Source organism: Centruroides sculpturatus, unplaced genomic scaffold, assembly GCF_000671375.1.
Source record: "Centruroides sculpturatus isolate CEXI.00-Female unplaced genomic scaffold, Cexi_2.0 scaffold625, whole genome shotgun sequence".
Lineage (NCBI taxonomy): Eukaryota > Metazoa > Arthropoda > Arachnida > Scorpiones > Buthidae > Centruroides > Centruroides sculpturatus.
Genome location: NW_019384830.1, coordinates 230,595 through 256,100, shown reverse-complemented (window position 1 = coordinate 256,100; position 25,506 = coordinate 230,595). Strand labels below are relative to the sequence as shown.

The window sequence follows — 25,506 nt, the reverse complement described above, 5'->3', positions numbered from 1 at the left end:
TTTTTTTTTTTTTTTTTAATTTAATTTCATATATTTAATTGATAATCTTGTGATAATGTGTCATTTTATCTTACAACCATTATTTATAACCTTATCTTGTAAGTAGATCTTTTCATATACGTTAGGCTTTTATTTATTAAATTTTAGTGAAAAAGACTATTTAATTAACAGTTTTTTAAACAGTTCGATTTAACAAAATATAGTTTTATATAAATGTATTCAGTAATTGAATATTATTTTATAAGTTAATATTCATAACTAATGAGTTTGTAAAATAGTTAAAAATAATTTAAAATTTGAATCCCATAATTAGTTTATTGCCTACTAAATATTACAATGAATTCTATTGTTTTATATTTGTATTATTCAAAATAAATAGTCATACTTTCATATTAAAAACTTCTATATATAGTGAATTTCTCTGTATAATGAATTTTTGCATCATACGCTGCTCTTTCAACCAAAAATATATGTAAAATTGCTTGTAAATAATGAAATTAAATTTCTATATAAAAAATTCCTTTTTAATTTATAAGGACCATCGATAATTAAAAGTCAATTAATCCATCTGGGTCGAGTTCAAATTTAGATTCAATTTCAGATATCAGTCTGTAAACCCACAGGCCAGATATAAGAAATACTGGTTGTTAGCTTTTAAAACCATCATGTAATCTGCCCCCACGTGGCTACTGGTTATAAAGAAGGGGGAAAGAAATTAGGTCCAAATGACATTGTTGACAGATAAAGGATTTACAATTAATGAATGTCAAAAACATTAGAAAGGTCCTAATTGTGACAACTGCTGGACTAATTTTTGGCATTAATGAGATTTTATTTTATTTAATAAGCCTCCAGTTGGAATTTGAACAACTGTTAATAAAGTGTTTAAGCATTATTAAAAATATTAATTTATTGCAGGAAGTTGATAAAGGCTCAAAAAAGAAAGACATTGTAACAAAGTTTGGAATTCCTGTGAGTACTTTATCAATCATAATAACAAATCATGAATCAGTTTTGAAATTAGCCAGTGATGTGAGACCTATAGGGAAATGCACTAAAATCTGCATTTATATTGATATAGATGAAGCAGTTTTAATGCTCTTAATAAGTGTGAAGCATATTATAAAGAGAAAACTTTTTTTAATTGTTCTGTACAACAAAAAATTACAATTATTTTTTACAAAACTTAAAATTAAAACTGTTTATATTACATTATTACTATATATTATGTTTATATCAACTTAAATTACATAAAGTAATGAAAAAGTACATTAAAATTATACTTTATTTACCAAAACATGGGATTTCTGTATAACGAAATTTTCCTACAGCAAATTTTTTTCAAGATTTAGCAACTTTGTAATATAGAAGCTTGACTGTATAAGAATAGTATCAAACTGTTGGGTTTATGCCACTTTTGAAAAAGTAATATCCTAAATAGTTGAAACCATTAGTTTTTTTCAGCTAATGCAGAAATTTCTGGGTCTCCAAAATAAAATAATGCAATTTTATTTTGAAGACTCATAAGACCCTGCCTTCTGGGTGTTTTAAACAAATAAAATTTGTAGGAATAAAAAATAAATTGTTTTCAAATACAGTAGAGTCCCACAAACTTGACTTGATGTTGACTAAGAAGAAGATTAGTTACCAATAATGATGAGGGATAATGCTAGTCTAAATAGTGGAATTTTCGTAAAGGTATTATGTATGAAATTTCATATATATGTGAGAGTAGCCGGGGGTACTCTAATCCGAGGGGGATTGTTTGTACCACTTAATCGGCACAGATTAACCGAAATCTGTCTCCTTAGTTTCGGATCGCGAGATCCGATCTTAAAAGTTTTATATAGGAGGGCTTTATGTTTAAGGATGATCTAGGCTGTGTAGTCTAGAGCTACGTCAGGATTCCTTGACACCAGTTAATAAATCTTATAACACGCGGATTAACACGCGTGAAGTATACTTATTACGATTCATATTAGGAGATATTTTGATTAATAACGAAATAATAAATTTAATAAACCAAGAAATTAAACTCATACAAAAATGTGGATAAACGAGAGATAGAACTACTACAACTAATATACAAATCAGGAGATAATTAAACTTAAATTATACCCTATTCGCGATCGAGAGAGAGAGCTCACAAAATCGTTATAAAACATACGATCTGTTTAGTTGTCGTTCGTCTTCTTCTCTGTATGCAAGGGACGCTTGGAGATAAAGTTCATTTACTTCTTCGTATGGGAGATCACTATGTGCACAAAATCCAAGTATAATTTCTATGTGCAGACTCTAGACTTATTCTGTATGTGACTCGTCTAAGGACATTGGTCATCAGGAGGGAAACGTATGTGGAGTTTGGACGCTTTCAGATCTGTCGCTGAACTCCGTCGCTGAACTCGCCGAATTCTAACAAGTTCCCTATATATCTTCTGAATTTCGACCAATCATCGGCCAGTAACTCTTTCGTGAGAACGGATGAAAGGGGAATGAATGAGGGGTAACCATTTCCCATCTGAGCAGGATTTTAACCAGATAAGGGAAAGTCAGAGGATGTTCTCTTCTGTGAAAGGAAGTAACATCTGTTATCTGCCTATTCCCACGTTAAAACAGTATTTTTCTCACCAAAAATGAAGTAATATTTGGTGACATTATTTTAACATTATTAATAAAATATTAATTTAGACCTAGGGGCCTTTCGGGTCTCACATATATATTAACTATGTGTATATAGTTAATTAAGAAATGGTGACTATTTCTATTTCAGTTAAATTTTAATTACAGAAATATTGGCTATTCAGTCACTATTTTTGAGTTAGTGAATTTGCATCATGGCATTTTGCAGTGGCACTTTGGAAAAAGTCATGTTCTTTGTTAACTCACAGAATTAGTGTTATCATCTAGTGTTGCTATAGAAGAATGATAACTTATTTGATTCTAGTGTTAATGTTAGAGGTAAAAATTAAATTAGTTTTTTTTTTGTATGACATAATGAGTTTTATGCAATATTGAGTCATCAAGAGTTGAGTTTCCAGATCTCAATTGTATTTCAAAATTTACCTATCATTTCCATCAAACTGATACAAAAATCTTAGAAAAACATGACAAACATCATCTCAAAATTAACCGAAATATGATACACAAAAGTTTGATTATATCAGTTTTACTTCCATTTCTATATTCTTTCTTTCCTTTATATACAAATTTAAATCATCCATTTTACATTTATTGGGTAATTTTGTTTTTATTAAATTTATCAGAAGGAGCACTTGAAATTCTTTCCATTTATCTACTAAAGCTGCAATAATTTTTTTTTAAGAGTTTTTAATTTTGTAACTAGAGTCAAAAATAAATTAAAAGTATTTTTCCCCTCTTTTGAATGAATAAAAGTTTACTAATCATGTTGATCTTATTCAAGGTTTTTTTTTAAACAAATTACTGATAATGACATTTTTTTGATAAGAATGAAATTTGATATTTTGTCTACACATTTTTTAATATTTTGTTTAATTGCAATATAACCTAACTGAATGAAAATATTATATAATTAATGGCAAATGTACAGTACCATTAGGTTCCATTTACAATATTATTATAGCTTGCATTGATAATATTGGAAGCTTTTTAAGTCTGTAAAGATGAAATGATATAAATAAATTACATAAAGAATTAATTTAAAAACTATTTGTTGGAATTTGAAATATGATGAATTATATTTACAGTTTTTCAGTCTTTTAATTTCATTTATTTAAATATATATGCACTTTATTCATTTTAATTTTTTATAGAATTTCAAACATATTTTACGATCAAGCTCATTTATTGTTCCAAATGGAAGTCTGTTGGATACTCAGTTAGATTTGACATTTTCTTTACAGGTAACAAAAATAAATATTATTACGAGCTATTAAAATATTATTAAAATATAATTATTTTTAATTTCAGTACCCTCATTATATAAAAAATAATAATCTTTTACATATAATGCTTCAAAAAAGTAAACATAAAAATAGTGCTATGTTAGGATTTAAAACACTTGCTGTTGGGGAAATAAACTTAACACAGGTATTAAATATAATTTTATAATAATAATTATTAAATAAAATTTGTTTAATAGCATTATATTATTTATATCATACAGGTATTACAAAGATGTGTTGATAATCAAGAACTTGAACTTCTTTTGGATAAAGATAAAAATGAAGTTATGGCACGTCTGACAATTCTTTCTCTATCAAGTCAACCAATTGATCATGATGAATCAGATAGACAAAAAGTAGCAGGTATATTATACTTTTATATAACAGGAAATATTAATTATCCTCTTTAATAAATGGAAAAATTGTCATCTTGGTTGCATATTGGTCCATCTGTCAACCATATTTAGCAGTCATAGAAAACATAGATGCTGCATTTCAAATTCAATAGTTGAAATATTGACAGTGTTTTGGATATTATATTTAATAATGTTAACTTAAAAGTCATGTCAATATTTTACTAATACAGGATAGTTTGTTTAACTAAGCAGTTTGTCAGTTTCATTTTAATTTAACTAACTTCTAAGAACTTTGAGAATAACTTGTGTAAATATAATAATGTAATATTTTATAAAATTAGCCTATTTAAAAAATTAACAATTTTTAGAATTATAGTTTTTGTGTGCATTATATTATATTAATAAATTTTTACATGATTATGTGAGAAGCCGGGGGGTTAGAGAGTGATGCTCTAATAACTAATAACAACTCTAAACCCTTTTCCTGACGTCAGGACAGTAAGTCCCACTCAAGTGTCACTGGATGGCTTAGTTTTGCCAGTTAAGATCGGAGATGGGATGAAAATCATAGAATTTTTCTCTCCTGTCAGGTCTGACACCAGTTAAGATAAATTCATTCATCTTAACTCACAATGATACTTTGTCATCCAAAGATTGACATTTAATATTGAGGGCAGAATTGAGCGGCAGAGTTGCGGGTACGTTGACATGCATCTGAGTAAAGACAGGTTACCAGGTTAACAAATAACAAAAGTTTAATAACCTAAATGAGTACAATAAACTAATACACTAAGTTACATGCAGACATAAACAACATAACATCCAGTACTATGACTAAGGACTAAAATATATCTGTTATACTAATTCTAGCTTTTGTCCCAAGCGATAACAGGGGACTATCTACTTAAGTCTATATTGACCGAGAGAGAAAGTTTACATCAATCTATGTAATTTACCTCTGGTAGGCAATCAGTTGACCTCTCGTAGTATCAGAACATCATCGAAAAGGAGGATGAGGGTAGTGACAGATGAGCTTCTGACCAGCATTTAGATGGAGTCCGCCATCCTCCTTGTATCAGGTTTACCCCAAAGGTTGGGTGTGTGGCTGTTATATCACCATCAGGTTTGGGAATTTGGTCTCGTGACTTTATGTTGTCTAGTGATGACAGTTCAAATGTGTCGTCACTGGGCTGGCTAAGGCGGTGGGGATTAGACTTGTTCTCTTTTCGATTACACCATCGATGTTCCCATGCATCAACAACTGGATAATGTGTTAAGGCTTGAAATGAAAATATTATATTTAAAATGATTTCATAATAAGAAAAGATGGGAATATTCGCATTAAGTAACAATCTTATTATAAACATTTAGAATTTTTCTGGACAACTGGATATTGGTGACAACTGTTGACAGTTTGACTTAATATTCACTTGATCCCATGGGAGATGGAAATACCATAAATTGGGAAAAGGTTTTTTCCCACATGTTAGTGCTAATTGAACAATTAACTCCTGGATCTTACAATTATCTTAATCTGACAGTTTACAATGATTATGCCAAACATGAATGAGCACCTTTTATTTGCTTCTATTTGCATAATAAGAGTTTATGACAAAACTGTTCAAAAACTTTAAACTATTATGGTAATCTATTTACTACATATATACTTAAAATTTTATATCTTTTGTGAGACTAATCGGGGGTAGGATGTTTACGAGGATGTCCCTCTCCTACCACTTACTTGACTCAAGACCTTGAGGTCCGGTCTCGCTTGTCTAAAGGATGGGAAAAAAAAGGTTTAGGAGAAAGGCTCGTTAGATTCTTTCACCTGTCAGGATCTGACACCAATCTATCAATTTATCGCGGATAGATACGCGGATGGATGGGGAATTATCACGAGCAATCTCGTCGAGGACTTCGGGTTCAGTATAGAGTGGAAAATGTCGGAAGAAACGCACACCAATCCAAGTTCATTAACAAAATACTCGTTTATTCTGTACATTTATACATGGTTAATAATTGGAATACAAATCCCTCTCGGGGGTTCAATCCGTATAGTTCATAAAGTAACGGCAAAGTATAGAGTAGTCGCGCCCCTAACCGCGAGTTGGAATATTCGAATAACGAGAGAGAGCTTGCATATCATCGCGTGTAGGATAAATACCTTGAGTTATACAGGATGTAGCTTCTTGTTCTCCTGGGTTCGGAATATAGTCCAAAGTTCAAAGTCTGTTGAAGACGGTGGCGACGAGAGGCAGGTAATCCACACACACAGTATAGAAAATAACTTTTCCCCCCTTGTGTCGTCATCGCACTTGCCTTTTATATGGGGGCTCTTTTTTCGAGATTTCCCCATGTACGTCACAGGTGATGATCTTCGTTGACCAATAGTGGGCGAAGTGACAAACTTATGACACAACAGTTAACTCATCTTCTACAGGGAAGTATTGTCGTGGGAACGGAGTTTTTATGAGAAAATTTGTCGGTTGTTTTTCCCTTTTTTGTGTTAACCCTAACTTTTAATCTAATGAATAAAAATATTCGAATCTTAAATCCGGGCCCTCACACTTTTATTCAGCTACTAAATTAATTATTAGCGTCATTGTGAAAGGAAATATATATATTATTTATATTTATAATATATGTAATTGTGTGTGTGTGTGTGTGTGTAGTGCTTACAGTTTATATGCTATAATTGATAGAAATGGTTGAGTTAGTGATCATATTTTTTATATTTTTTAATATGGATAAGATTTCTGATACTTGAATCTGGAATTTAATATTATCTACTATAAGTTATTTAGAAATATCTACAGTGGAATTTCATTGATTATTTACAAATCATTTAAATGCAAATAAATTCAAATGATTATATCCAAGTTCAATAGTATTATTATTTTCATGTTTGCTTATATGCATTGAATCAAACCAAAATTCAGAAAAAATTTTTGATTCACTAACACAAGTTTTGTTTAAAAACAAATCATCTTATCATCTTATCTAACTACATCATCTTATAACAATTTAATTCAGAAAATTGTTATAAGATGATGTAGAATATGACTTGTTTTTATTTTTTTGTGTGTTTTATGATATAATATGATTTTTCTATATTATTACATGGTCACATTAAATAATGATTTGAAATAGCATGACACTCATTACTAATTGTGTTTATTCTTTTCACATTATTCTACTTTACTTTCAAATTTTTTTAAGGCTTAAAATGAAATTAATTTTTACTAAATGGTTCAGCTATTCAAAATGTGTGACTAATTAGTCCAGTATTGTTAACTTTAACTATTTACTCAATGCAAATTGATTCAATGACAGTCCATCATCTATAAGATTAATGAAAAATCAAAAATTTAAAGCATGTTTTTTAATTATAAATCTGATTATTTATTTATATTTATCTTATATTGATTATTTAGTAATTTAAACATTTTAATTAAATTAAAATATGATAAAAATTATTTGATATATATTATTTCTGTTAATTAGAAAGTTTCAGTTAATTGTATTTATTTTAATTAAATGAATTTTAGAATAAGATTAAAATAGAAAACTTGTTTTAAATGATTCATCACCTAATGGTGTTCTAATGATAGTGACCTTGACTAATACATCAGCCTCTTGTTGCTTGTAAGTTAATAGTGCATTGTAATTGTAACAACAAGTGTTTCATTTATTTTATTGCTCTATCTACAACCTAATTTTTCAATTGAAACTTGTAATTCAATTTATTTATTTTTTTATTGAAAATATTATATTTAAAATGATTTCATAATAAGAAAGGACGGGAATTTTCACATTAAGTAACAAATTTATTATAAACATTTAGAATTTTTTTTTTACAATAATGATTGCAATTTTATTAAGGATTTCTTTAAATTTAATAGTATGGCAAACATTTAGCATTATGCATTATGTGACTGTTCAAATTTTGCAAATATATATATTTACTTTTTGTTTTAATTGATACAAATTTTTCTTAGTCTACAAAATATTCTGTAGTCATTCATAAGTCACTTCCATTTCAACAAAATCACAGTTCTGTAGATTCATTTCTTTGAGACATATTAACTGTGTCTCATAGAAATGAATCTACAGAAAGCAATCCTGAATATAACAGATCATGTAGGATGATAATATAGGGATTACTTCAATTGTGTTTGCTGTAGTTACAGCATAGTTTGACAATATGCAATTTTTAGTATGAATTATTGTTATTGTGCATATTTATTAGTGAATGTTTTCTATGATAGTTTCACTATCATGAACCATTTTCCTGAAACAAATTTGTTTACATCCAGATTTAAAACTTGAAAATAATTTCCTGAAATTTCATTATTTTATGAATTTTCAAAAAATTGACTAACAGAATATTGTCAAAAATTTGAAACAGTTTAACACAACTAACACACTGCTAATTTGGTGAAAACAGGCTTATAATAGAGCAAAGTATCAATGATATTTTTATTAATTACATATTCAAAATTGCAACTTAACTAATTTTAGTGAAACTAAAACATTTAACTTAAAATAATTGCAGATACAGTAATTTTTATGTCATGATTTTCATTTACTTTTTTGTGTCTTTTTTTTTCTTCACATCACAATAAAAAACTTTTGTGTAAATCATTAACTATTTTTTTTTATAAACATAATAAATTTGAAAGTCTTCCAATAAGTTTTTTACTACAAAAAAGTTGGAATAAGTGAACTTCAGTTATGATCATACTTTATGTCAGTTATGTTGAATTGAAGAAGTTTTGTGTTTGTGTATATTTTAAAGAAATGAAGGCTTAAACTTGTTTAATAATTTAAATATTTACTGAATTAACATTAGTTAAAAATGATTAAAAATAATAATAATAAATGATGATTTTAGATTCACAGAGAGTTGCAGAAGTTGATAATTTTACTGATGAAGAATATAGCTCAAATGAAGAAGGATGTGACAGTGAACCAACCAGAGTTGCAGTTTCTGCTCATAGTGCACAAAATGGGAGGAGACGATCTCATTTTCAAAAATTTTTAAATCCACAAAGTTCAGAATCTCGATCTGATACCTCAGATGTATGATTACTATTTTGAAATATTTTATGATCATAAGGAATTTTTTATTTTATAGTTATTGTCAATTTGTTATATTGTTTTAGCGTAACATCAAACAGAAATTTGCTGCTCTGTTAAAAAAATTTAGAGTTCCTGAAACAGAAGTAAGTTATGCCTGAAAATATTTTTAATCTATTAAGTTTATTGATGCTATATGGTTATTATAGAATAAAAATTAAAAAAAAAAACAAAATTAATTTCAGAGTTTTGGACAAGGGTATGATGTTATTCCAGAACATGATCCTAAAAACATGAGAGATCTTTTTGATGAATCAGAAGATGTAACAGACAGTGAACCAGATATGGATGATGACGCTAGCATATCTTCAGCACCCAAACCTGGTTTAAGGTATTATTTTGGAAGTGATTTTTTAAAATATATTTGCATACCAAATATTAAATTATAAAATTGAAATTTGTTTTAGGCCTTTTTTTTCATCTGGTACATTAACACAAAGTGATAAGAATAAAGTAAGTCACATATCTCATTCAATGTATTTATATTATGCATTTTTATGCTACTGCCAAAGATTAAAATTTTTAGTATTTTATAGTAATCACAATATTTTTCAGTTTTGTGCCTATATTTCAGATTATTTCGGAATTACATGAAGATTCGTTAAGAAAAGCTGAAGGTGATAATTTTCAGGTAATAGTAAAATTTTTATATATTATTTATTTTTGTGACTGTATTCTGTTGCATATTTTTAAAATCACTCTTCTTTTTTATTTTATTTATAATGTTTGTAGGAATCTGGTACAGATCAAGAACATCCAGATAGTGTTGTAAGTAGTCCACCTAGAAATTCAACAACGTCAGTTCATTCTACTAGAAGCAAATTGTTTGCTCGAGAAAAAAGTACTTCTACATCCAAAGAAAAATCTAGTATTAAAGAAAGTAAAGATAAAAGTGGTACAGAGAAAGTTTTAACACCAAGGGATACTGAGAGCAGTGTAAGAATTATTATATTTAAAAACTTTTTAATTAATGCAGATGGATTGATTTTTCTGGTGGTCTCATTTTTCAGAATAAATTGTTTACTAACAATATTTTTTACATATTACTTTTAAACTATAATATTTTAATTAATTAAAAACAAATATATTTTATTTTCTGTAATGCATCTTAGCAATATTATTTTTAAATGTTCCTGTTTATTTTAAGAATTCATTGAAAAGGGGAAAAACCAAAAGAAGAAAAACGTTTTTTTTTTAAATGATTAATATGATTTTTCATATACTAATAACACAGTCATATTTTCTAATAGCTTTTTAAAAACACAAACAATTGTCTTATATTCAAAATTGAATTATAATTTTATCCAATAACCATCTTGTAACTTTACTCATCTTGTAATCAACTTGTAATAATTGGGAAAATAGAGTGGTTTAAATTGTATTTATAACTTATTAGCTATATTTTAAGTCAAAAACCATGATGATTAAAATTTAACATTATCTGGGACTAAGTTTTAGTTTAGATCTATTGGCAGCTCAATTGATAGAGGTGTGGTCTATGGGTGCTATTGTCAGTTAAGTTTTAGACTGTGAAACTATAAATTAATCATTATTATTAGACTGAAAAAATTATAAATAAAAGTAATTTCTATACATTTGAATCTGTCAGCTATAAAAACAAAAACTAATTATTCTCTATTTTTTTTTAACAATTTAAAACTAGAAAGGGTTTCATTATGAATGTATTGAAATTATGATGTCCACGATGTCTTGCAAGTTATCAATAAATGAATCATGGTAGATTGATGTATTGTCCAGGAAGTTTGTGCTGATTTTTAAATTTAATAGCAATTATAGTACAGTACATTTCTTTGTTGGTTGCTGTTATGCACAATTACAAGAATGAGTCTATAAGGGTGATAAAATTGAAAATGAACAAAATGGCATATTAACAATATAATTGTAACTCACCTTAAAAATAATCTCACAGCTTATAAAGTACTTATTCCATCATTGCATCAGATGTTTGACTTCTCTTATGTAGAAGTTGGTGGATTGCTGACAAAAATCACTTCTGAATTGCATCCTGCAGCACTTTATCTGAGTGAGTGAAATCTGTGACCCTGAAGAGGCTTCTTCAACTTCCTAAAACTATGAAAGTCATAGGAGACAAATTTAGACTGTATATCAGATACTGCAGTGTTTACCAATTGAATTTGGACAGGCAATCCTTGACCAATGCCCACTCCCCACACTGAAAATTATTATGAAGAAGAATGAGCAATTATTTATTGTGACATTGTCACAATGCCAGGCTGCAATTTTTAATCGTATTTTTAATTTATTTCATTTTAAAATATATGCTCCCTATCTCAAATTAGTAGTGGCTTGCCCCTATACATCATACTTTTCTTTAACAATGGAGTCATGCCAGTCGTGTAACTCCTTTGAGAGAGAGAATTTTTAATTGAAATAATGTGACTTCCAGTTTGCACCAGAAGTTTGTATATAGTTAATCGGGACCTCCTGCTCCTAATCTTTCATATCTGGTCTCTTTTATCTATCTAACCTTGTTCTTGAAATTAAGGAAAGATGGATGACAGTGGGTCTACAATTTTTTTAAATCGCAGACCAATGACTTCTGTGGTGATCAGTCTAGCTTGTTTGGACTTGATAATTGATGTTCAAAGATTTCAGAATTTTTCTCATAAAGCAGCATTTATGGTATTTCCATGTGCAAGGAACCCAATTAACAGTAGGCCCTTGCAGTCAAAAAGAAGGTCAACATGACTTTCTGTGAATTTTGTCTACATTCCCTTTGACTTCTTTGGCAACAAAGACAACATATGCTTCCATTGGCTACTTTATCATTTGCTTTCTGGTTGATGATAAAAGCACATTTTATTATGTAACAATTCTACCTTGAAATAGCAAGCTTCCTTCTGATATCAGAGCAAATGTTTTAAGGCAGTGATGATCAACAATTTTTAGGACGTGGACTGGAAAGGAACTTTCTAGGCTTCTGCTGGGACTGCATATATTTTTTTCTTAGAATTGCAGGCTTAAGCCTACTGATTCCAACATACTCCATAACTATCAGTACACTTGCTACTAATATAATAAATGCTAATGATTTGAGTATATGTTTAAAACAGCCCTAAGCAACCTGCTTTGGCAACATAATTTTATTTTTTTGTTTTCTGCCTTGTGCCATTATGCAACACTTATTAAGGTGATATTTGTGACAAAGAACATTTAAACTAAATTTGATCAATAAAAGATGAGAATAAACTAACTAATGTGTATATTACTAGTTTGCAATTTGCAAACTGTCCATTCAGCCTATAGAATTTTTTGTGTGAAAAAAAATCTGACCAGTTTATGTATCTGTAAAATTACTTTCAGTACTTGAGCTCTCTGACTTTATAATTATTTTTCAACTTTTGCTATTAAATATTTTTCAACTAATTGGCTAATGAGCCAGGAGAGTAAGGAAGCAAGCATGATGTATTCTTGATTACCTATTGTACAATAAATTTTTAATTTGTATTATTTAGTAATTAAAAAAATCAGTTTTTTGAACTTCCTGGATAACTCATTATTGATGAAAAGTTGTCATTAAAAACATAACTAAAATGGGTATACAAATGAAAATTGGAGACTATTTGGCCAACATATTGTAAAAAATTTTGAAAGCAAAACAATTAGGAAATGTCAGATTTGATTAACAAAATGGTTTTATAATTATATAGGAAAATACATAAGTATGGGGATAGTCAATTAAAATGAATGAACATGGATAAATCTAAATATATAAAATTACTTGTCCTGACTGACTGACTGAATGACTGATTCATCATCGCCCAGAGCAAACCGCTGAACCTAAAGAGGTGAAATTTGGTACACAGTTAGGGTACGTCATGAAAATGTACACTAAGAAGGGATTTTTCAAAATTCCCCCGCAGGGGAGAGGGACAGGATTAAGGCTTNCATGGCATCACAAGCAACAAATAAAAATTTCAACATCGAATAGGTTAATTTCAATAACAAGACACAAGTTTAACAACATTAATATGTATGACGATAAATGGTGATTGACAAAATAACCAGATTAGTCTTCTCTAACAGATAAAGAATATTGTTTGGCTTTTTACAATCTGCCCTCCCCTATTATTCCTATTTTAAGCCAGTCTTTATTTGATGCCTATAGTCAAAATTCGTCCTCTGAACCAATTCTTTGTATTAGATTTAAAATATTTTGTATGTAATTAATTCTTTCAGAATATGGAAAGTGAGACTTTTTGTTTTTGTAAGATAGGTTATGGACAACAGTGTCCACTGTTTACAGGTAAATATAGACATCCTATTTGAAGGGTCTGGGGATTGTAAAATGTCTGTTAAGTAGAGGAGTGTCCATTAATGGAGGGTTCACTGTATTTACAAAAAGATAAAAATATATTAAATTAAAATAAAACAGTTTAAAATCCAACATTTTTAATGCAATAAGTTATTAGTAAACAATAAATGAACAAGGATGGAATACTTTAAAAAGTGGTTATTTTTCTAAATATTTATTAGTAACTTTTTTATTTCATCTATTGAGAATGACAACAGTACAATAATTTTTGTATTTTTAGCCACGTAAAATAGTATTAGAACAACTAGCAAAAATATTTCCATCAGATGAAACTATACCTGAACATTTTCTGCTTGTGAGTGTATTGGATGGAATTGGTCTCTGTCTAGCACGGTTACTTCAAGAGAGACAACAGTGTGTGGTTGCAACTGCTTCATTTGCTGACTTGCGTGCTTCTTTAGTTTGTTTAGTCAATAAAATACAAAAATTGTAATAACCTAATTTTGTTTTTCATTGAATATTTTTATTATTTCAAAATTGTGATAATTAAATTCTAATATAAATAATAGTTGCTACTGCAATTCAAGAGCTCCATCAACAATAAGGATTGGAGTGTTAGGACAGGATAGTTTTGTGAATTCAGTGGTTCGCCTGTATGTGGAATTATTTTCTACCAGACCTCCAGAATGGCAAAATTATATTAGATTTTTTATAGTTCCTTTAGGTATGAGATGCTTATTTAATGTATATTCATTTTTATAACAAAAATAGCAAATATTTATTTTTTTACTGATTAGTTTTCTATATGTAATTTCAGGAATTGGTAGACTAGGAAAGTATTTTGCTAGTGTTGATGATGATTATGAAGATAATTTTGTAGAACAGTCATGGAAAGATATTCTTGATAATTGCAATTTTGAATCAGCTTCAGGACCAGATGCAGAGCAAGCTGTTAGTAGAATTTTAAATTATTTAACATGTGCCAACTCATTATTGCAATTACCCATAGCGGAGGCAATGATCACATTTAAAGATAGAAGGTAAATATAAGGTTCATTTTTATTGAGTGTTTTGTATGTATAACATATTGCATTGCATGTATAAATTAAAGTTTTTAAAATTCATTTCTAGCTCAGAAGATGATTCCTCACCAACATTTATTCCTTTTGTCACTGTAAGTATTGAAAATATATTTGTTAAACTTCTTAATAGTCTAAATTAGGCTCAGTAAAACTTAGTATTATTTCTTAATTTAATTTAATATTAAAAATTATATTTTTCATTAAAGCATCCAAAAATAAAGTTGTTATTTAGTGCACATAAATGGCACAATTAATTTTAAAGATTTGTAATATAAATAATGGTTATGTATGATTAAAGAATCAGTTTAGTGTAGTCAAATCAAAATCGATTGTGAAAGAAAACCATAACACTATTAAAGATAATAAAATACAGTATAACCTCTGAATAGTGGATATCGTCGGGACTGAGAAGTTTGTCTGCTATTTAGAGGTATATGCCAGCATCCTTATTGTATTTTAACCTGATCATTATAAAGTGAAGAATACGATGGATTACAAGAACATCAAATTTGCATTAGGAATGTGAAAATACCAAAAAGTATACATAGCATATATAATTAAAATATATATATACATCATATTATTTATCTTTTTAGCTGTAAAAAATCACATTTTAATTGAATTCTAAATAGCAAACAGATTGTATAGGATACTTTAATTAAATGGAACATAAAAATTACAACAAAACATAAACATTGATTAATTATTAATTCATCAAAAACGACATGAACAGAAGTAATGGAAAAAAAAATGAAACTGTTATTATGAACAGAAGAGTGGAAAAAAGTCAGTTTAGACGAAGAGTTTGAATGTCAAGTTACAAAGGCAATTTGCTAGCCACTTCAAGGGGTGGGAAATGTGTTTGATATTCATATTCTTGCATTTATAACATCATTTATGATCTAAGCAACTAATAAAAATTAATATAGGGATTTGTCTGCTTTGTAGTTATTGAATAGGTGTAATTTTGTTGAACATTTTTGCTTTTTTCAATAAATGATTTATTAAAAATTACTTCAGCCACCACAAAGCTATTAAGATCATAAATTACATCATAAATGCCAGAAAATCTAGTATCTTTGTACATTTTAAAATGGTTGGCAAATTGCCTTCATAACACGATTTTTAAACTCACCAAATAAACACCATTGTCTTAACCTTAAAACTGTTTCATTTTCATTACTACTGTGCTATGGTTCTTGTCAAATGAATGAATAACTTTGAAAAAGTTTATGGTTTCTTGGTACCATAAGATTAACCTGTCCTTCATTGTTCCCGAAGATATTCGTGTTGACCTCATTGACCTACATGAGCAATCCCGAATATTTTTGTGTTTACATTGGAACGTTTTTGATACTAGATGTTGCTATTGCATCACAATTTTTATATTAAAACAAACTTTTAAAATATAATTTTTTTTGTTTCTATATTATTCAATATATTTATTTTGTTTGTGAAACATAAAAAAATAATTTTTTACGATACTGTAAACACAATTATTATTTTAAAAAAAAAAACTTTAGGCTTAACATTGACGAAAATTCATCATGGCATCACAAGCAACAAATAAAAATTTCAACATCGAATAGGTTAATTTCAATAACAAGACACAAGTTTAACAACATTAATATGTATGACGATAAATGGTGATTGACAAAATAACCAGATTAGTCTTCTCTAACAGATAAAGAATATTGTTTGGCTTTTTACAATCTGCCCTCCCCTATTATTCCTATTTTAAGCCAGTCTTTATTTGATGCCTATAGTCAAAATTCGTCCTCTGAACCAATTCTTTGTATTAGATTTAAAATATTTTGTATGTAATTAATTCTTTCAGAATATGGAAAGTGAGACTTTTTGTTTTTGTAAGATAGGTTATGGACAACAGTGTCCACTGTTTACAGGTAAATATAGACATCCTATTTGAAGGGTCTGGGGATTGTAAAATGTCTGTTAAGTAGAGGAGTGTCCATTAATGGAGGGTTCACTGTATTTACAAAAAGATAAAAATATATTAAATTAAAATAAAACAGTTTAAAATCCAACATTTTTAATGCAATAAGTTATTAGTAAACAATAAATGAACAAGGATGGAATACTTTAAAAAGTGGTTATTTTTCTAAATATTTATTAGTAACTTTTTTATTTCATCTATTGAGAATGACAACAGTACATTAATTTCTTTTTTATTTTTCTTAACTTTTCTAAGTATATTTTTCTTTTTAATTTATTATTTTGATTTAAATATTATTTTTACTTTACCTATGTATTGTAAATTGCTATATTTTATAAAACAACCAATATATATAAAACAAAAATTTGCACTTTGTCATTAGGACATGACAAAGTGCAAATTTTTGTTTTTGTTGTTATCTTATGTAATAAAAATTAAGAAAAACAGTTGTAGGCTTTTATAAATCCCCATTCAAATAGTCTGGAAATTGTGGTTCCTCTAGAAATTTTGAGAATTATTGTTTGAATAACAAGCTAAAATAAAAAATCAGTACTGTATTGAAATTCCAAATATTTATTATGAAGAGTCAGAAATATTAAACAATATAACACATCCACATAGTATTATATCATTAATGAAAATGTAGAAAAAAAAATACAAAAGCTTAGTTTAAAATTTGTTCATAAATTAATAAGATGGTTAACATTAAAAATTTGGCTGACAGTATTTATGTTAAAATACAAAATATATAAATATAGTGAAGCTTCAAAAATATCTTCATTCTCCATTGTTCACAAACACCAGTGACAGTCCAAAACAATTTTCACTTATGGAGATAACTTTTTATTTGAGACTGTGCCTCTGCAAAAATAAAAGGTTATCTCCATAATTCTCAATCATTTTGGACTGTCACTGGTGTTTGTGAACAATGGAGAATGAAGATATTTGATCTTTCCTTTACACATTTTGTTAAATATATTGAATCTGTCTTTCACTATTGACTCTAATATAACTAGAATTTGCCTGGGCTTCCCATCTTTCTTTGGGAAAATTAAATATTTTGATCGGTTAATATATTACAAATATTTTTTTGGTCTTATTTATCAAGATTGGCTTTCACTTCAAATTCCACCAAGAAAACTTTGTTTTACAGTAGAGCGTCATTTATCTGAATCAATTGGGGACTGGGGTTGTTCGGATAACTTATTTTTCAGATAACCAATTATGTACGAAAAAATATATTAATTTATCCTGTGTTGAAATTTTTCTCCGTTGCGTGTCGCTTCACGTTGAATTTTCATCGATGTTAAGCCTAATGAAGACTATTGTATCGTTAAAAATTATTTTTTTTATTTTGTACAAAGAAAATAAATATATTGAAAAATATAAAAACAATAAAAAATTATACTTCAGAAGTTAATTTAGTATCAAAAACGTAAAATATTTGAGTAGCCGAAGACATAGCCAAAGATTACAGTGCCACAGCACTGGCGAAAATTTAAATTTGTCGACTGGAATTCCTTCGGATAAACGACGCTCTACTGTACTTACGTTTTTACTCCTTTTTATTGTCTAAATCTATCCCAACGATCTTTCTTCTAGTCTATGACACAAAACCTTAATAATTTTGATGAATTTTTACGTCTTGATCTCCTTGATTGTAAATTGAAATGTAAAAAAGCACTGTATTTCTTTTAAGATTTATTATCTATTTTTATTTTATTTTATTTGTTTTAAGGGATGTTGTTTGTTCTTATGATATATGTTTTTGTAGGGTGCAGAAATCAAATGTCTATCTATACTTTTCCTGTAAATTTAATGAAACATAAATAAATAAATGATATTTTTGTAGCTTCAATATATTTATATATTTTAATATGAAGGTTATTGCTGAATCTTTGAAACAAGCTTTTGAAAATTCTCTAGTTAAATGCCATACAGGTTAATTCTAAATTCCAATTTAACATTTTTTAATTGATTGCTATATTTATTTTTAATATAAACTAGATTTTCGTATAAATAAATGTTGGGGAATGGTATATTAAAATTTTCATAGCTTTTGTTTTATAATTCTTGATGATCACTTCAAAAAAAAATTTAAAAAAATAATTTGAATTGAACTGATATTTCAATATACTACAGGCAGAGATTTCTATAAAGATGTTTTCTTCTCTTACAGTAAGAGAAGACTTGTATTCATTTTGTTACTATTCATTATGAAAAGATTGCAGATTCAATTTTTACTTCTGTCTGAAACTGGAAAAATAATTATGGAAATTATCATGTAGTCTAGTAAAAATTAGATAAAGCTTTCAAAAATTTTATCAGAGTTGGAATCAAAGAAGTTTTGGAGATAAAAGTAAAAAAAAGCACATGCATGATTTGAATATAAGCCCATATTGAAAGCAAATCATGAATTTACTTATTTATTATTTCATTAATTTTTGTAAACTGAGAAAAAATAATCCTGTGACACATTCAGACTCAGAGTAAATCTCAAGTATCCCTGGAGATTCACTGACTGCAGGTTAAGGATGAATGGATTAGATCAGCCATCATGACTTTTTTTTGGCTGCAGTTTCCTTTGAGCTTTCCTTAACTTTTATGGCTTTCTCATTTTTTTCCATTACCATATTTCTTTGATTTTTATAAACATACAGAACAGAACCAATGTATGTTCTCCTAAAATACATATCTTCCATCAAAACAAAAAATTCAACAATAAAATATACACATATAAAAATAATATAAATTGAAGTCTAAATGCAAATAAAATTTGCTGTCTTACATTCTTTCTAACCACAGGAACACAATTAGCACTAGCAGTCAATCTTATATGTCTTTTCCAAATGCACTTGGTCACTATTGATGCACACAACTACTGTATATTCCAGTGACTAGTCTGAAGGATAGTAGAGGAAAGTAGAGAAGGTTTTGCCTGTTCTTATCTTCAATTCACACACACACACCATAAAAGACAGCATAAAAATCTTTAAGTAATTAAATTCTTAAGCTGTAGCATAGCATGACTACCACCAGATTTTGTTGTCACTATTGCCTATTGAAAAGTTGAATCATGTTTGTGATGTGGCCCAATGATAGGTTTTTGGCCTAGGTTGAGAAAGACTAGATTAGATTATTCTTCAAAGTATACAGATTTTTAAATTAAATCAAAATATTTATGAATTATTAGAGTAAAAGATGATCTATTACTAAATCTACTTGATTTCATCTTTCAAAATGCATTATAATAGTCTTGCATAGTATGTACTGTACAGTACATAGTGCATTTTCAAACAGAGTTAACAGTTGAAATCATCTCAGCTATGCTGATAAATTTTAATCATCTTCCCAAACTAAATGTATTGTCATCTGCAATAGAAGTTTCTTTTCGTTTATGGAATACATGAATACATTGGTTATAGGACATGTTCTATAACCTATACAAACACAAGATACATTGATCTTGTATTTGCTTATAAATTGGCATTCCATTAATGAAAATATATACTTCTATACTTCTATTTATTGTCATAAAAAGATACTTCTATTGAAGTATATATCTTTTTATGACAATAAATTTATTTTAGGGAAGTGATTAGAATTTATCAGCATAGCTGAGATGATTGCAACTATCACTTGTTGTTTTTTAGCATTGATTAAAAAAAAATTTTTTTTTCTCTGGGAATCTCATTAAATTTGTGAGTTTTGGAGTAAACTCATCATGGGCATTCTGAATTTCCCTCTCATTTGGACTTCAGACTGCTAGATGGTGTGTTTATCAAGTTTTTAAAAAAATTTCTTAGAAGTTCTGAGTTAAATACCAATTAAAAAACAATGAAACTTATAATAATCACTATTATAACTTCTTTTCAAAGTTTAGAAATTTTGTCATTAAAAATATGATGATGCTATTTACAAGTGAAATACTATTTATATATACAGAAATCTAACTTTCTATTTATTTCCTTAATTAAACAAATAAATAAGTACAAAATGCATCAAAAGTTTTAACTTAAAACATTTATTTTAATCACAAAAATATTTATTACATGAACCATACTTGTTTCATAAATTTAGAAATGCAATAATATGCAGATTACATATTTTGTTTACCAAAAAAATTAATAAAAATATATCAAGAACAATTACTAGGCATAGATTACAAGATTCCATTCAAGAGTTCCAAAGATTAAACCTCATTTAACAAAAAAAGAGTTAAAGTTTAGTGGGCAAAGGATCATCTCACTTGGAGTGATGAAGATTGGAAAAATGGATGTGAATCCGTTTTTTTGTCTTAATTTTAGAGATCAAAGGCCATGTAGAAGAAAGGGTGGGGAATTTCGGCCTAGCTGTATAAAACAGTATGTAAGTTGAAAACTAAATCTCAATACTGTAGTAGAGATAACAGAAACTTATCACACTACTACTGGAAACATCAAAATGGCACTACTATCATCAGAATGTAACTCTATTACTGGTGTGCATTTCGGTACAAAAGACCCTCATCAGCCACACATAAATATATAGATATCTGTTGTAGATTGAATTCACAGGGGAATGTAGCACATAAATTAGTATTTACAATATAAACATACCTGTTCAAGATTTACGTCACCTGCAATGCACAGTACAACAAGAATTCACTACCAGTTGAAAGATTCTCACTTACAGTAGCTCAATACTGAGCTACTGTAAGTAAGAATCGTTTAATTGGTATTATATAATTAAAATGTTTTGTAATGCTACTTAAATTATATTAATTTGGGTCTGTTTGTAGTGAATTCTTGTTATACTGTGCATTGTGGGTGGACATAAATCTTGAACAGTTAATATTGTAAATTCTAATTAGTGTACATTCCCCTGCAAATTTGATCTACAACAAATATCTATATAGTTTAAGAAATTTAGTTTTCAGCAATTTTTGAGATAAGAAGCTCTTAGATAGTAAGTTCCTAACAAAAGTCATGGTGTGGGGATGTATCACTTCACAAAGACCACAACACACCACATTTGTTTGTTTTTGTCCTACCTGTTAATGTTGTTGGGTTATGATTTCATTGTCTTCATATATTTGTTTCAAACATTTTGAAAGAGCTGATCTTTGGCAATATCTTCTATTGATTTACTCAGTCACCTTTGTTCAGAAATCTTAATTTTTTCTTTCTTTGTTAGCTACTTAGATTTGCCCATAATGAAATAAGAACCACAACAGAAAGTGTTCATCACAAAATTACTAAACAAAATACATAAAGTAATCTGTATATTATTGCTTTTCTAAATTTAAGAAACAAGTATGATTCATTTAATGAATGTTTGTGATTAAAATAAATGTTTTAAGTTAAAACTTTTGATGCATTTTGTAACTTATTTAGATGTCTAATAAAGGAAATAAATAGAAAGTTAGATTTCTGTATATATAAATAGTATTTCATTTGTAAATATTAATATAATACTTTTAATGACAAAATTTCTAAACTTTTGAAAAGGAGTTGTACTTTAATGATTTTGATATTTCAAGCCTTACAATTAAAATTAATCATTGTGAGTACCACTATGTTATGAAAAGTTGTATCAAAAATTGTCTGATTTTCTAAACTTTTAATTATATTTTTATTAAAAAAAAATAATTATAAATGTAAGTTTACAAAAAATTTCTTTAAATAGGATGTAAATATTGGAATTATGGAAGGCTCTCAAACAACTTCAGGTATGTGCATATTTATATATTTCATTCTAATTATTTGTGGGAGAGGCCCATTTTGCCTAATTGGCATTGCCTTGTATTAGTTTTTGTAATAAAGAATAATAAATTGCCACATAGACTCAATCCTTATTATAAAAATTTCTATGCACAGTCTTCCCACAAACATGAAATTTTTTGAGTAGTTCATTGAGTAACCCCCATAGAATCAGCATTGGATCTACTGAAACAGAAGTGACTACTTTAGATATCATTTATAGAAGAGTCACAGTTTTTAATGACTAATATATATAATTTTTACTTTTCTGGCTCTGTTGTATATAATAGAAGGAAAGTATGGCAATTGGTCAAAAAATGACCCTTCAAAATTTTTACATTCATGCATTAGGACCATGATTGCATGAAGTGTCAAGAAATACAAAAAAATTTGGGGTTTTTTTCTGTATGTATGTGTATGGATTTGTGGAGGGAGGCACAATTTTGTTTACCATGTTTGAAGCTATAACTCCTGTGTTTTTTTGTCAAAAATTTCTGAAATTTTACAGGGAGGTTTGTGTATTAGGGGGATTAATACTATTAAATTTTGGTGATTAAAGGTTGACAGGTGGGGAGATAAAGGGGAGTCGTGTGTCCTATCTTGAGTAGGATCGGACTTAATGACAATTTTACTTATTAGCATTTACAATTTGTTATAAAACCCATCTCTATCCTCAAAATTAAGCTTTTTGCCATTTTATAATAATTAAAAATATAAAAAGTTTTTAATAATAAAATATAACAAATGGCATCATATGCAGTTTTAAATGTTGCCGGGAAAGTTAAGCAACTCGTTGCTGGATTTTTTTTATCTTGTAGTCATTAGATTAGTATTCAAAAATAAAATTGAATGAATATGAGTGTTTATTTATGTGTATTTATAAATATAAATATTATTTCAATTTCCAAGAAATTACAAAATTATCAACACATTACAGAAAAGATTTATCTATGCTAGAACTTTTGACAGTTTATAATTGTCTTCTTCAGATGATAATATCATACACAGAGAACAAAATGCTACTGTTTGAAAAATTTAACATTTTATAACTTCCAAGAAATTATTTAACAAAAGTATATTTGTGAAGTAAGAATGTAAAACTTTTTATTACATGCAATTTGCCTGTAATAAAAATGTTTACATTACTAAATTATAATTCTCTATAAATATATAAATTAATAAATTAAAGAGATGATTTTGTTTCACTCAACATTTTCAAGGGAAAATGGATAAATTTTAATCCTTCTGTTTTGAGTCCAAATATGGGATGGCCAGATGGCTGAGCAGTTAAGATGTCAGCCTACACTCAAGTGAGACCAGCAGGAATTGAATTTGGGTGATAATTGAACAATACATAAATGTGATGAATATTGCTAATCTGCACTTGATATTTACGATACACAAACTGACTATTAAACCAGATATGGTCTGAGTAAGTGAATCAAAAAAAAATTTGCTTAAATAAACAATTTGTTTTTGAAAAAGTGATATTTTGATTATTTTACAAATGCTATTTCAGTATATGTATACTGTAGATTCTTATTTTGTTCAGCTATCCATATTTGATTAATTTGGGTTAATATCAATATATCTTTAAATTAAACTGACTAGTAAATGTAGCCCAAAATTCTGACAGTGTAAATTTCTTTTGACAGTTTGATCTAGTCTTTCAATGATAACAAAGCGATCTTTTGATGATTTGTCATTCACTAAAAAAGTGCTTACTTATTCTGCCTTTTAGTAATTAAAACACACTGTACTGTACATATCATTTTAATTGCATCTATGCATATGAAATATCTCAAAGTTTATATTCTGAAACAGTGATATATTTATGCAATGCAACTTATTATTATAAATCCACCTTTTTTTTAAGAACATAAAGACTATGCCAAATAGAAGGATTCATCAGATTTTGTAACATTTGAGATTAATTTCTTTCCAAGTACTGTGACCATAGGGTCGGCACCTCTTCGGCGCCCTGTCAGGATGACACCACCGAGTCTCTAGGGGACTCGGAAATCGCGACTTTATGTCACGAGATTCGCGAGCGGTAGCGTGTGAGCGCTTGGATTCGGAGTAGAGGTGAGGAGAGAGACGAGGAAGTGACTCACTCGGACTCCATATTTTCTAACAAAAAATCAATTTTAATAATAAACAAAGAAAATACAGATATCGGCATATTAGCGGACTTAATTATACTATTCCGTTCGAGAGAGAGAGTTTACAACCGAATCGCGGGTTGATAAATACCTTTCTTTTTCCTAGGTCGCAGATCTGTAGTATGATGACACTCTTGACTCCTCTGAAATGGTCTTTCCCCTTGTTCTTGTCCGTTAATTGGATCTCGGATGTGTGGAAGCACGGAAGTGGGGTGAGATTCTTAAGGAGACACGGTGTTATTTCGGGATTTTGGTGCACGGGTTTTATCCTGGGTCACGGTTTTAATCCTGGAGGATGACTTTTGTAGAGGGACTTCGGATGACGACTGACCTCGGGGTCGTTTTTCTTTTTCCCTTTTTCATTCCTCTTGGGTTTTTTCCATGAGGTCAGGTGATGGCCCTTTAATGGTTGCCCGTCCAATATGTCTTTTCCATTCAAAGTTCTGGTGACACATCCCTGACTAACTTGATCCGTCTCAACAAGGAACAAACCCCGTGGGAAATAATTTTTATGGCTTTTAGCCTAACTCGATAAAACGTTCGAATTTAACCAATTATATTTTCCAATAATTAAAATGTAAAATAACACTTTATTGTGGGTCTGTTCGTCCCTCACACAGATTTCAGTTTGTCCACTTTGTCCTTATAGACTGTTGATAGGATTGTTTGATAGATCAATCTGTTCTATTTTTATTTCCCATTAATCCCATAAATGTTTCTGAAATAAAAGATTTCATCTCCTTCACAAATAAACTAAATCATAGGTGTCTTTCCTGTGGCAATCAGATGTAAGATAAAAAGTTAGAATTACACAATACTTCATATACAATAATTGCATATGAAGTATTGTGT

At 28.5% G+C, this 25,506-nt stretch overlaps 1 protein-coding gene across 1 annotated transcript in view; it reads left to right on the top strand.

Moving 5' to 3' along the window:
- Positions 1-25,506, top strand: part of LOC111630111 (phosphofurin acidic cluster sorting protein 1-like) — a 66,330-nt gene that overhangs the window by 36,864 nt on the left and 3,960 nt on the right. Inside the window, exons 3-16 of the mRNA XM_023374133.1 lie at positions 3,792-3,881; positions 3,949-4,068; positions 4,145-4,286; positions 9,174-9,361; positions 9,445-9,504; positions 9,604-9,749; positions 9,826-9,871; positions 9,993-10,049; positions 10,151-10,354; positions 13,996-14,204; positions 14,285-14,439; positions 14,533-14,755; positions 14,847-14,889; positions 22,419-22,461. Coding sequence (XP_023229901.1) covers positions 3,792-3,881; positions 3,949-4,068; positions 4,145-4,286; positions 9,174-9,361; positions 9,445-9,504; positions 9,604-9,749; positions 9,826-9,871; positions 9,993-10,049; positions 10,151-10,354; positions 13,996-14,204; positions 14,285-14,439; positions 14,533-14,755; positions 14,847-14,889; positions 22,419-22,461 — 1,726 coding nt within the window. The remainder of the gene's footprint in view (positions 1-3,791; positions 3,882-3,948; positions 4,069-4,144; positions 4,287-9,173; positions 9,362-9,444; positions 9,505-9,603; positions 9,750-9,825; positions 9,872-9,992; positions 10,050-10,150; positions 10,355-13,995; positions 14,205-14,284; positions 14,440-14,532; positions 14,756-14,846; positions 14,890-22,418; positions 22,462-25,506) is intronic.